Below are 12401 nucleotides of genomic sequence, written 5' to 3'. Positions count from 1 at the left end.
GATGAGTGATGTACATTTTCTTTATCAGACGGCGAACTGTGTAGTCAGTGTTTTAGATTTAACAAATGAATATGTCTATGTTCATTAATCTAAAGCTAATACTTGTATATACAGCCCAGGAAATTGCTTTCAAATGGCTCCCCAACATTTGTCCAAACTAACATATTCTAAATACATATAAGTGCCTCAATTAGTGTTACGACATAGAGCAACACTGCTGCACTGCTGTTTCTGTTCTGCTTCCCACATGTTTTACTTGTTTTTGCCTGGATTTCTGGTAGATAAACAGGGATAAAAATGAATATTTCATCAGGCAGAACCATTGCTCCCATTTCAGAAATTGAAGAGCACCAGCACTAGGGAGATTCTAGGGTCTCACAAAGAGTCTCATTGGGGCACTAATAAATCAGATCTTACAATGTAGCTAACAGTGTATACATACTATCTATATCTAAAAATATAGTATATCTATATCTATTTATATTTCATTACTTCATAGGTTAGTTTTTTTTTTTCTAGCTTGTGCCTGTTTTTTATCTTGTGCCTTTTGACACTGTCAGTAGACGATAACAGAACTAGAAGGTAAAAAAAAAAAATTCACAAATACACTGACAAGAAAAACATATAAGATAAACTAAAATGTTTTATTATTTTCCATAAACATGCAACTAAACATGGAAACAAGCCTTCTGAAAGCAGTCTAAAACAATGTTTTAGTTAAAATGAGATGGTTTCCTTCCTTGATTTCACTCTGTTTGGAAAATACACCCATAAAATGGGAAAATTAAGCATGGAGGTCCAGAGGATACTTATACTGCTTTTTCTTTGATATATTAAAAACGAATAGAAATGTTCGAGGAAATGTTTTTTCACATTCAGTCTACACTAAAGCTGCCTATAATGTGACATCACTATAACCCATCAAAGCACAATTGTTTCTGACTCTTGATTGTTATCAACAGTTATTTAGTAAGAACTCTGACAAAAGATAGCTGGCAAAGTCATCATCAACAGTGGATGCATTTACATCTTGTAAACGCATGTATCATTCAGAATCCAGAGTATCCCATGACATTGTTGGCCGCTTAAATATAATTTGTATTTGTATTAATCACATTCTCCTGAGTGGGGTGTGGCGCACCATGTGTGCTGCAGACAAGTAGGTTTTGTGGAACAATCACTATGCTACTGTAAGTATAATTCATTTTGGCTCAAAGGTTAAAGGTTGTGTCTATCTTCTTCAGGAGTGTTTTTAATACCATATTTGATCTTCCTGTTTGCCTGTGGCATTCCACTGTTTCTCCTGGAGATATCATTGGGCCAGTACACCAGTCAGGGCAGCATCACCTGCTGGAGGAAAATCTGCCCTTTGTTTCAAGGTGATTCTTTATGCTTTTAACCTAAAAAACAAGTAACATGGCTGTTTTCCAAAGGTACCTTAAGATAACTCAGGAGTGGAGCATGCAGCGGGCCAGGCACTATAGGCCAGAGGATGATTAATTATGGCTTCTTGTATGTGGGCAAAGCCCCCGACTTCTTCACTGTGGTGAAAGCAGCCCATCCACTGCTGAATCCTTGCCTCTACTGGGGAGCCAAGTAAATGAGGGTGGAGGTAGATTGTAATTTGAAGGGAATTTAGAAGGATTTGCTGTATGCAACTATCAAAGATCTATTTTATACCTGGCAGCCAAATCATATGGTTGAATTCCCAAATGATAAATTGAACAATTTTGCACAATTAGCAAATGAAGGTGAACATCATAACAATGCATGATTATCAACCTCAATGTATTTTCATAATATCAGGATACTATTAGATCTTTATTTGATTCTTTGCACTATTCTCATGTGCATATTATTCTACTTTGAGTAGTTTTTTTTTTTTTTTTAAATCTTGACAGCAATGACTACATCATATTGCAGTTGATTTGATCAGTCTGTCTTTTCCTTCCCGATTCTCAGTTACCTCTAAACAAGAAATTTGATTTGATGGCTCCACTCAGAGTTTCTTCCTAATTCCCAAGAGTAAGCCCAGACACCTTTAATAGAAACCACACTGTACCCATAAATGTATTCATTTAGGATAGGAATGTAAATTTACACAGTGAAATAAACACCATTGCAAGGCACAAAAACATTAAGCATTTCCTGTCCTAATCAGGGTTACTAGAACCCACCTCCTCAGCCAGGCCCAGGGATAATGTCCTCAGCTGAATGCCTACTGATTTGCCCACACACAGCCCATTTCATCTCAGCCTGAAACAGCAATATGGAGCCATGCCCTAGGCTTACCAGCTACAAAGAATAGTATGGGTGACTGCTGCAATGCCAGTTGGGAAGCAGTTATGAAATACAATATACACAATATATGCAAAGATAACATGGTGGGACAGTAGTGCTGGGCGATTTTCATGATTAATTTGGTTAATTCAAATTCATGTTTTAATGTGATTTCCAAAATGTTCTAATCGAGAATGAATATATACATATATACACTGCTCAAAAAAATTAAGGGAACACTTTTTAATCAGAGTATAGCATCAAGTCAATTAAACTCCTGGGATATTGATCTGGTCAGTTAAGTAGCAGAGGGCGTTGTTAATCGGTTTCAGCTGCTTTGGTGTTAATGAAATTAACAACAGGTGCACTAGATGGGCAACAATGAGACGACCCCCAAAACAGGAATGGTTTTACAGGTGGAGGCCACTGACATTTTTTGCCCTACTCATCTTTTCTGACTGTTTTTCACTAGTTTTGCATTTGGCTAGGGTCACTGTCACTACTGGTAGCATGAGGCGATACCTGGACCCTACAGAGGTTGCACAGGCAGTCCAACTCCTCCAGGATGGCACATCAATACGTGCCATTGCCAGAAGGTTTGCTGTGTCTCCCAGCACAGTCTCAAGAGCATGGAGGAGATTCCAGGAGACAGGCAGTGACTCTAGGAGAGCTGGACAGGGCCGTAGAAGGTCCTTAACCCATCAGCAGGACCGGTATCTGATCCTTTGTGCAAGGAGGAACAGGATGAGCACTGCCAGAACCCTACAAAATGACCTCCAGCAGGCCACTGGTGTGAATGTCTCTGACCAAACAATCAGAAACAGACTTCATGAGGGTGGCCTGAGGGCCCGACGTCCTCTAGTGGGCCCTGTGCTCACTGCCCGGCACCGTGGAGCTCGACTGGCATTTGCCATTGAACACCAGAATTGGCAGGTCCACCACTGGCGCCCTGTGCTTTTCACAGATGAGAGCAGGTTCACCTGAGCACATGTGACAGACGTGAAAGGGTTTGGAGAAGCCGTGGAGAACGTTATGCTGCCTGTAACATTGATCAGTATGACCGGTTTGGTGGTGGGTCAGTGATGGTCTGGGGAGGCATATCCATGGAGGGACGCAAAAACCTCTGCAGGCTAGACAATGGCACCCTGACTGCCATTAGGTATCAGGATGAAATCCTTGGACCCATTGTCAGACCCTACGCTGGTACAGTGGGTCCTGGGTTCCTCCTGGTGCACGACAATATCCGGCCTCATGTGGCGAGAGTATTCCGGCAGTTCCTGGAGGATGAAGGAATTGATACCATTCAATGGCCCCCATGCTCGCCTGACCTAAATCCAATAGAACACCTCTGGGACATTATGTTTCGGTCCATCTGACGCCGCCAGGTTGCACCTCAGACTGTCCAGGAGCTCAGTGATGCCCTGGTCCAGATCTGGGAGGAAATACCATAGGACACCATCCGTTGTCTCATTAGGAGCATGCCCCAACGTTGTCAGGCATGCATACAAGCACGTGGGGGCCATACAAACTACTGAGTACCATTTTGAGTTGCTGCAATGAAATTTCAGCAAAATGGACTAGCCTGCTGCATCATTTTTTCACTTTGATTTTCGGGGTGCCTTTGAATTCAGTTCTCTGTAGGTTGATAATTTTCATTTCCATCAAACGATGTGGCATCCTTTCATTCCTAACAAATTACCCAGTCCATATCAGTATAGATATCCAGCATGATATTTTTCCCCATTGAGATCTGATGTGTTTCCGAAGTGTTCCTTTAATTTTTTGAGCAGTGTATACACACACACACACATTTTATATATATATATATATACTGCGTTACTCCCAAACACTGCACGCTTAGATTTTGAAAAAAAAAAAAAAAAAGATAAACAGGCAGCACTTTGCCAAGGACTGAGCTCATAGCAAAGAGAGGTTCAAATATCACTTCAGAGATATGGAATTGGTACAGGTCTGAAAAGTCAGATGAACAAGTTTATGTAAAATATAATGCTGCATTACATCCTAAGTGGTAATTCACCGGTCGGAATTACGTCATTTTCAACCTCGGCAGGTTCAACAGACAAAGTGGGAAAACTGACGCCCCCATGTTTGTATTTTGTTAGCAACTACCTAGGCAGCTAATGCGGATGAGTGATGTACATTTTCTTTATCAGACGGCGAACTGTGTAGTCAGTGTTTTAGATTTAACAAATGAATATGTCTATGTTCATTAATCTAAAGCTAATACTTGTATATACAGTATAACTCACTTAAAGGTAAGAAGTTTTACTTTCTTTGTTTCTGATGCTGAGCGCAGCCATGTTGATTCGACGTCATTCCGTAACTGGGGAAGGAACCCGGATTTGAGAAGAATACCCCAAGTTGACTTCTCAGTTGCGGTGGCATTTCATGTAATGAAAGACATGGTCCCCTTTTTCTCTGTTGAGAAAGAAGGGCTCTCTAAGTTTTGCAAAAAATATTACCAGCGCCATCTATAGAAAAGTACAAAATACAAAAAAAAAAAAAAAGTACAAGAAGTACATAGAAAAGTACAAGAAATGTTTTTATTTATTTATTTTATTTTTTTTTTAAATATCTTTTATTTTAATATCCTTTACTTAAAAGAACCATTGTTTGCACTATCTGCCATAGACGATGCTGTTATTATTTTTGCACATTTACATTTTACAAATTCCATTCTAATAAATACTTTATACTTTATAAATAAATTGCATAATTTTTCAGTTATATTATTTAAGAACAAAAATTTGAAATCATAATTGAGAATCATTCATAAAGTAGAAAAAAATCACTTTTTTTTTTTTTTTTTTGGAGTATCACCCAGCCCTAGGGGATAGTATGGCTATGAAAATTATCAGAAATTATTAATAAAACATCTGCCTTTTGCCAAACTATTGAGCAGGTTGTCCTGCTGAAGGAATTACGAGGTTCTTGGTAACTTGTTAACATTCATATGAGAGGTTCAGGAATGAGGCTGTTTGATGAGTGTACATTTGACTTTTATTAGTTTATTATTTTTTCCACTTTTATTCTGCAGGATTAGGCTATGGAAATGTAGTGGTCCTGCTGTATTGCTGCATCTACTACATTATCATCATGGCCTGGGCATTCTTCTATCTCTTTTCCTCTTTTAGTACTGAGCTACCATGGGCTAACTGCAGCAATGCCTGGAACACTGGTACACTTTTATATTATAAGATAAACCACACAAAATTCAGGCTTAACTAGTACGTTGACTATGTGCATGTGCTGTATTAGAAACAAGTCTTGAATGTTCAGCTGTGTCTTCTGTCCTTAACAGAAATGTGTGTTGACTTTGATAAAAAGGACAATTTTAGCAACTTCAGTATACCTGAGAATGCAACTTCACCTGTTAAAGAGTTCTGGGAGTGAGTTGTTTTATACTGTCTTTACAATAAATCTATTGTATTATTACATGTATCAGAAGGTAATAGCCAAAATATGGTTTGTGTTTTCCAGGAGGAGAGTGCTAAATCTCACAGGCAGTGTGTATGAGCTGGGCAATGTGAGGTGGGAGCTGGCTCTGTGTCTCCTCTTGGCTTGGATCATCTGCTACTTCTGTGTGTGGAAGGGAGTGAAGTCTGCAGGCAAGGTGAGAGCCTCATGAGACTTATTCAGGAGGTATTGATCATGGACTTCGAAACTGATGGATGTCCTCTTTTATTAGTTCACTGAGTTCATTTTCATTTGAGATTCTCATTAGCGTGATATCTCAGGAGCGAGTGGTTGAGCGAGTGGTTTAAGCTTTATATGGAATTATCATTGTAAGCAGCAGATGAATTAGATTTCGTAATTGATCCAAACAGGGTTAAGGTCATAGCAAGGTGAAATGTGAAATGTTTTTCTTCAATAGTTTCCTTCATGATCGAAGTATATTTTAAGAGCATTTCTGGAATACAAATTAGTAGAAAGAAGGAGTAGACTTCTTGGTAGCAGAGGCATTGATGCAGTTGGCATTGAGTTTGACTTGTTTTCTGGTCTTGACTGAGAACTCTCTTTCTCAGGTGGTCTATTTCACTGCTACTTTTCCTTATGTGATGTTGGTGGTGCTGTTGGTGCGTGGACTCACATTGCCTGGAGCCGTTGATGGCATCAGATTTTACCTCTACCCAGATCCTACACGTCTCACAGACACACAGGTAGAAACATATAGAAATCTGACCAAGCTTAAAATATAGGACACACCACTGTATGGGAAGAAGCATATTCACGGTTTTACCATTGTCAGCTGTTAATATGAATAGTGCACTAATGTTTTTTTTTTTTTTTTTAGATGAGAGTATGCTTTCCAGATGTAGTTCATCACTCACTTGTTTGAGCTCAGTAACTCAATACAATCAATAAGATAATATGATCAAGAAGAGTTTTCTGCTGTTTCTATGTTATACTGCAAATGACTACTGAGTTTTCTTTCATGGCATTTAGGTGTGGATGGATGCTGGAACTCAAATTTTTTACTCCTATACTCTTTGTATGGGCACCCTCACTGCTCTAGGAAGCTACAACAAGTACAACAACGACTGCTACAAGTGAGGGAAACAAGTTCATTAAAATGCAAAACACATTATTGTAGACTCATTTTAAGCATTTTCATAAGTCTTACTAAATGTACATTAGACCTTTAGGGATTGCCAATATAACAGGAAAAATGTAGTTCCTTTAGCTGAATTTCTGCAGGGCGTACCATTTAATGAAGTTCATGAAAATTCCACATAACTGTAATTCTAATATATGCTAGGCATCAATTAAAACTTTCCTCCCTCATTACAATAAATTTTGATACAATAACACACACACACACACATACGTGTTAGCTAGAGCACAGAGTATGTAAAAGAATGTAAATCATTCTTTCCAGCTGGTCACAAGGCAAGAGCCATTCCTGGCTATCTTTACACACAACCAGATAGCTGGAATGGTCAGTGATAGCTTGTTGTATCTTTGCTTTGCAGGGACTGTATTTATCTATGCCTGTTGAACAGTGGGACCAGTTTTGTGTCTGGATTTGCCATCTTCTCTGTGCTGGGCTTCATGGCTTATGAGCAGGAGACGGACATCTCAAACGTGGCAGAGTCAGGTGACTGAAGATCCAACCTACATGCTAAGTTCCAACCAATACACATATCTAGGAAGTTTAATGTATTGAACAAAGTATCATCCCTTTGTTTTTGTTTTTTTTCCCCAGGTCCAGGGTTGGCCTTCATTGCATACCCCAGGGCAGTTGCAATGATGCCTGTTCCACAACTATGGACCATTTGTTTTTTCATCATGATAGTATTGCTGGGCTTGGACTCAGAGGTCAGCAGAAAAAAAACTCAGTTAAAAGCAGTCTTATTTAGGACTGTCCTTGTTTTAGTGTATAAAACATGTGATGTGAGTATAAATTTTTATATGTCTTTTCTGTCCTGCACCCCTCTGTTTAGTTTGTGGGGTTGGAGACATTAATGACAGCTATAACTGACCTGTACCCTTCTTACTTACTCCGTGGTTATCGGCGTGAACTCACCCTGCTCTTCATCTGTGTTGGGAGTTTCCTCATTGGCCTGGTTATGGTAACAGAGGTCATTATGCTTTATCACCCTAGATGAAGTGTCATCTTGCACTCTATTATCATTGCTAAACATGTGAGCTATAGCAAAAGCCTTAGAATTCCCTATTGAAATCCCCATCAGTTTTAAAATAATTCTAAATGATATATTACAAAGATACTAGTTTGAAACATTTCTTGTCATTTCTTGTGGTCTATATTCCAGAAGTTTGTAAACGTTTCTGTCAACATAATATAGTCAAAATATTTTAACAGACAGTACTTCACCATGGTCTCATTTTTCCTTAACCCAAGCCTCATATTTTGACTCTCGGTTTCATCCTCCAGGGCGGCTTGTATATTTTCCATTTGTTTGATTACTATTGCTGCAGTGGGATGACACTTCTGTTATTCGCCATTCTGCAGTCAGTGTGTATAGGGTGGGTGTATGGTGAGTAATCCACATGAAACATTTACAATTTGAGATGAGTGCACATTTATGGGCTGCAGATTCAGTTTCCAGAAAGGTGAGTATATAGTGTGTACAACATTTTCAGTAGGTCAATGATGGTTATGACAATGTGTTATTCATTTTTCATAGGGGCTAATCGCTTGTATGATAATATTGAGGACATGATTGGTTATCGACCAATGTTCTTAATAAAGTATTCTTGGAAATACATCACTCCTGTAGTCTGCACTGTAAGTTCCTGAAAATATGTTCTGACTTTTTCGGTTATTTTAAATAAAATTACTGACTCACCACATCTGCTCCTGATAATAGATCCAGGGCTCATAAATCTCATGATCAAGGCTTCATGTAGAAAAAAGGTATAAGATTGCAGCAAGATGTATTCCCTGTATTTTTGTGACCATCAGCACAAGTAGTGGCATTAAGCAGTGCAAATTAGGGCTAAAATTAAGATTACTTTGCCAACTGATTAATTTGTCGATACTTCATCAGAGTAATATTAGATACCAAAAATATTTAATGAAAAATATTTATTTGCACCATTTCATTCAATTAATACTCCTACAGAACTCTTAACTAGGCTCAATTAAAGCAAATAGCTTTGCTGCCCAACACTGCATGCATGTGCTTCATGACTTTTGAAATAAGAAAATATCTCGTAGACAAATCATTCATTTGAGATCATGTTCATTTTCAAGCCATCGAGTTGTCAAGTTGAGACAACGTTTTCTGATAGTTAGATAAATATGGCCATAAATGCGTGATACCACTAGAAAACCGGATATGTTTCAACAACTCAATACACACTGCTTAATAAGTATGATTCAAACAGGTACATTGCACTTCCACAGTGAGGGAAAAGGGGGAGGATGGGAGTGTAAAAGTTGTGTGAGGTGCTGTTTCCAGGGGCCGTGGGCTGTGTTGGGCATGCTGGGGAGGCACGGGGCAGTGTGTGCCATGGGCCAGGTGTAGTAGCATGGTGCGGTGTTGGTGAGGGGCCCAGGGCTTTCCCGTGGTTCCCGGGGATGAGGTCTCTTAGTGTGTCGCAGGGGGTGGACATAGCTGTTGTAACCGTCATCGATATCTGCAACATAGAGAAAATGGATCAGCGTAGTCTGGGAGACAGAAACTGCTCACCCTGCTGAGGCAGCGGCACCCTTTTATCCTCTCAGTCTTCTCTGTGAGGGTGAGGAGCTGCAGTCATTATCAGCCACCAGCCGTGCTGTATTCCTCCGCCTCGCCCTGTGGCCATATGCTCTCTCGCAGTCCACAACAGTAGTGCTGAAGTGGCACTGTCCTTTCAGCACCTGGGCGGCAGTCATGTGAGGAGCGTTCAGTGGTTTGTCTGCCAGGTAGAGGTAGTAACACGGCTCCTCCATGGCCCATTTTTTGGCCAGGGCTTCTTGTTCCATGCCGGCATACTGCTGTTCTGTGGGAGTCAGTTTTCTACTCACGTATAGAACCAGGTGTTCTTCCCCATCGATGGTCTGGGAGAGCACAGTGCCCAGGCCTGTCTCTGAAATATGCACAGTGAAGGGCCGATCAAAATCTGGGTCCCTAAGCACCAGCGAGCTTGGAAGCACCTGCTTCAGAGTCCGGAACACCTGCAGTGCCACCTTGGACCATCGTAACCGGTCTGTTTGTCCCTTCCTTGTTAGATCTGAGAGGGGGGAGGCTAGAGAGGAAACATTAGGGACGAACCTCCTGTAATACCCTGCCGATCCCAAGAAGGCATGTACCTGTCGGTTGAAGGTGGGTCATGGGTATTCTTTGACTGCCTCAATTTTCTTCTCTTGTGGTTCCAGCATTCCCTGGCCGATGTGGTGACCCAGATACTGTGCCTCTGTCTGCCCCAGGTGACACTTCCATGGGTTTGCTGTTAACCCAGCCCTTCGGAGCTGGCTCAGGGCCTCCATGAGCTGGTGCACGTGGTCCGCTCATGTGTTCAAGTGGATAACGACATTGTCCAAATAGGCTGCTGCAAAATGCCAGTGTGGATGTAGGACGATGTCCATGAGCTGCTGGAATGTTGTGGGTGCTCTGTGGAGCCCAAAGGGGAGAACCTGGTATTGCCAGTGGCCAGTGGAGGTGCTGAACGCTGTCTTGGGTTTGGCGTCCAGGGCTAGGGCTACCTGCCAGTGCCCTTTTGTGGGGTCTAGGGTTGAGATAAAGTATGCTCTCCCCAGGCGCTCCACCAGGTTGTTCCCCCAGGGAAGGGTGTAGCTGTCAAACTCTGATACTTGCTTCAGTCTCCGGAAGTCAATACAGAGCCTGAGACTTTCATTGGGTTTCAGGCCAACACAATGGGGCTGAACCAGGGGCTGGCAGATTCTTCTATGATGCCATCTACTTTGATGGTGATGGTGGGGGCTCGGGGTTGGGAGCGAGCATAGAGGAAACAGCCAGCCAGCCAGGGTTTGTTGGCACAGGGAGGGAGTGGCGGGTCTGGCTCAGTGGGCATGGGTTCATCCGGCAGTGTGGCGTACTTGTGGTGGCTTCTCTGGGCTCTCTTCTCCCCGCTGCTACCAGGGTCCTGGCACTGGTGGGGGGGTATCCCGGCGGGGACCGGGAAGAACTTTTTTTGCTCCCCTCTGCCGATTGCCAGTGTGGCCAGGGCGCATGAGTCATTTCTTTGGGGGTGCAGCGGGACTGCCCTGCACTCTTCTGGTGGCAGGGACCTCAGGAATTTGTCCATAGCCTTTCAGCATCCAGGCGGCAGTCGTATGAGGAGCATGCAGTGGTTTGTGTGCATGGTCTGGAGGCCTGTGGTCACAGTTGTTTGTTCCTATTTCGTACCAAGAAAATCCATTAGTAAGTTATTAACTATATTTGACATAAGTAGTGTATTCATTCTCAAAATCGGTTTGTGCCAAACTGGACAGGACTTTTAAGCTTCCATGTGAAGTAAGGAAAATGTTTGTTTCTGCATCTATGCTAAGACAGGGGTCTCAGGAATAGGCAGTTTTAGTGACCTCGAAAATAGGAATCAAGATCTTGAATGTCACACCCCCTGTTGTGCCACTCAACCCACATCAATGGAGGCACATTCATTTCTGAACAGAAAAATAGCTACTGGGCACAAACACAAGAAAATTGGCACCCAAACATTATGTATTATATACAGTATACTTTATTTGTAAAAATACTAATAGTTACAGAATATATGATCTTGAATTTTATGAGTATCTTTTTCTTTAGGGTACATTTGTCTTCTCTCTGGTCAAATTCACTCCTCTGAAGTTTAACAATATAATTGAATACCCCTGGTGGGGCTATGCTATTGGCTGGTGGTTCACACTCTCTTCAACTCTATTGGTTCCTCTTTGGATGATCTATGCTCTCCTCGCTTCCAGTGGCTCAATAAGACAGGTATGTTCCATTCCAGGCTAAATGTGAGAACACTGAATGATTAATGCTTGTATATTCTTCCTTATTTATGTATCTGACACAGGAAACTTACGGAATGAAACTGACTACTTATTGTTATTCCTTATATTTACTTATTGTAACTTCTAACCTTTGCCCATCCTTAGAGATTACATGTTCTCTGCACCCCAGAAAGAAACCTTCTTCTGAACTCCAGCAAAACAAAAAACTGTTCAACGTTTATTGGCTTCACAGCTGTACCACAAGGGCAAGAACAACCTTGAAGCAAAAGCATTGTGTTTACATTGGGGTACTTGTCTACTGTGGGGGTAACTGTCTATTTGTCTCATTGTACATCAGCTCCTGAACATAACTGTTACACACTGTGATTTGATAAACAGTTTCATGCAAAATTTATAATCTACAATATTAGAGTATTTCATGTTACTCCGTGTGCATCAAGACCACATAGCCTATTGCATGGAATTATGTTTTTTGTCCTTGCTAAATGAACATTCATTACTTTGATATTGCAAAAGACTGATGTATGCAGTGAAGGCCAATACTAGATCAAATCATCACTCCATACATAAAGTATATTTGATAAAATGACAGTAGAGGCAATGTTTTTTTTTTCCAGCTGCTTGTTTTGTTGACAGTGCAATAACCAGTGCTTGTTTAATAAATTTCTGTGTTCTGACAACACAGACTATC

General features: G+C 41.1%; 1 protein-coding gene and 1 long non-coding RNA gene across 2 annotated transcripts in view; one reads left to right on the top strand and one right to left on the bottom strand.

Annotated features, from left to right (window-relative positions):
* The window catches only part of LOC117599231 (uncharacterized), a 15971-nt gene extending 11061 nt beyond the window's left edge, over nucleotides 1-4910 (bottom strand). The window contains exon 1 of the long non-coding RNA XR_004579697.2: nucleotides 4551-4910. This is a non-coding gene — a long non-coding RNA (uncharacterized LOC117599231). The remainder of the gene's footprint in view (nucleotides 1-4550) is intronic.
* Nucleotides 1-12401, top strand: part of LOC113536633 (sodium- and chloride-dependent GABA transporter 2) — a 14458-nt gene extending 2057 nt beyond the window's left edge. Inside the window, exons 2-14 of the mRNA XM_026930704.3 lie at nucleotides 1245-1379; nucleotides 5339-5479; nucleotides 5603-5690; nucleotides 5782-5914; nucleotides 6327-6461; nucleotides 6748-6851; nucleotides 7275-7399; nucleotides 7508-7620; nucleotides 7746-7883; nucleotides 8198-8300; nucleotides 8451-8551; nucleotides 11520-11690; nucleotides 11855-12401. Coding sequence (XP_026786505.3) covers nucleotides 1245-1379; nucleotides 5339-5479; nucleotides 5603-5690; nucleotides 5782-5914; nucleotides 6327-6461; nucleotides 6748-6851; nucleotides 7275-7399; nucleotides 7508-7620; nucleotides 7746-7883; nucleotides 8198-8300; nucleotides 8451-8551; nucleotides 11520-11690; nucleotides 11855-11971 — 1604 coding nt within the window. The 3' untranslated portion in view covers nucleotides 11972-12401. The remainder of the gene's footprint in view (nucleotides 1-1244; nucleotides 1380-5338; nucleotides 5480-5602; nucleotides 5691-5781; nucleotides 5915-6326; nucleotides 6462-6747; nucleotides 6852-7274; nucleotides 7400-7507; nucleotides 7621-7745; nucleotides 7884-8197; nucleotides 8301-8450; nucleotides 8552-11519; nucleotides 11691-11854) is intronic.

This window comes from Pangasianodon hypophthalmus, chromosome 2 (genome assembly GCF_027358585.1).
Source record: "Pangasianodon hypophthalmus isolate fPanHyp1 chromosome 2, fPanHyp1.pri, whole genome shotgun sequence".
NCBI classification, from domain to species: domain Eukaryota; kingdom Metazoa; phylum Chordata; class Actinopteri; order Siluriformes; family Pangasiidae; genus Pangasianodon; species Pangasianodon hypophthalmus.
The sequence above is the reverse complement of the archived record's forward strand: the minus strand, read 5'-3'. Positions and strand labels throughout refer to the sequence as shown.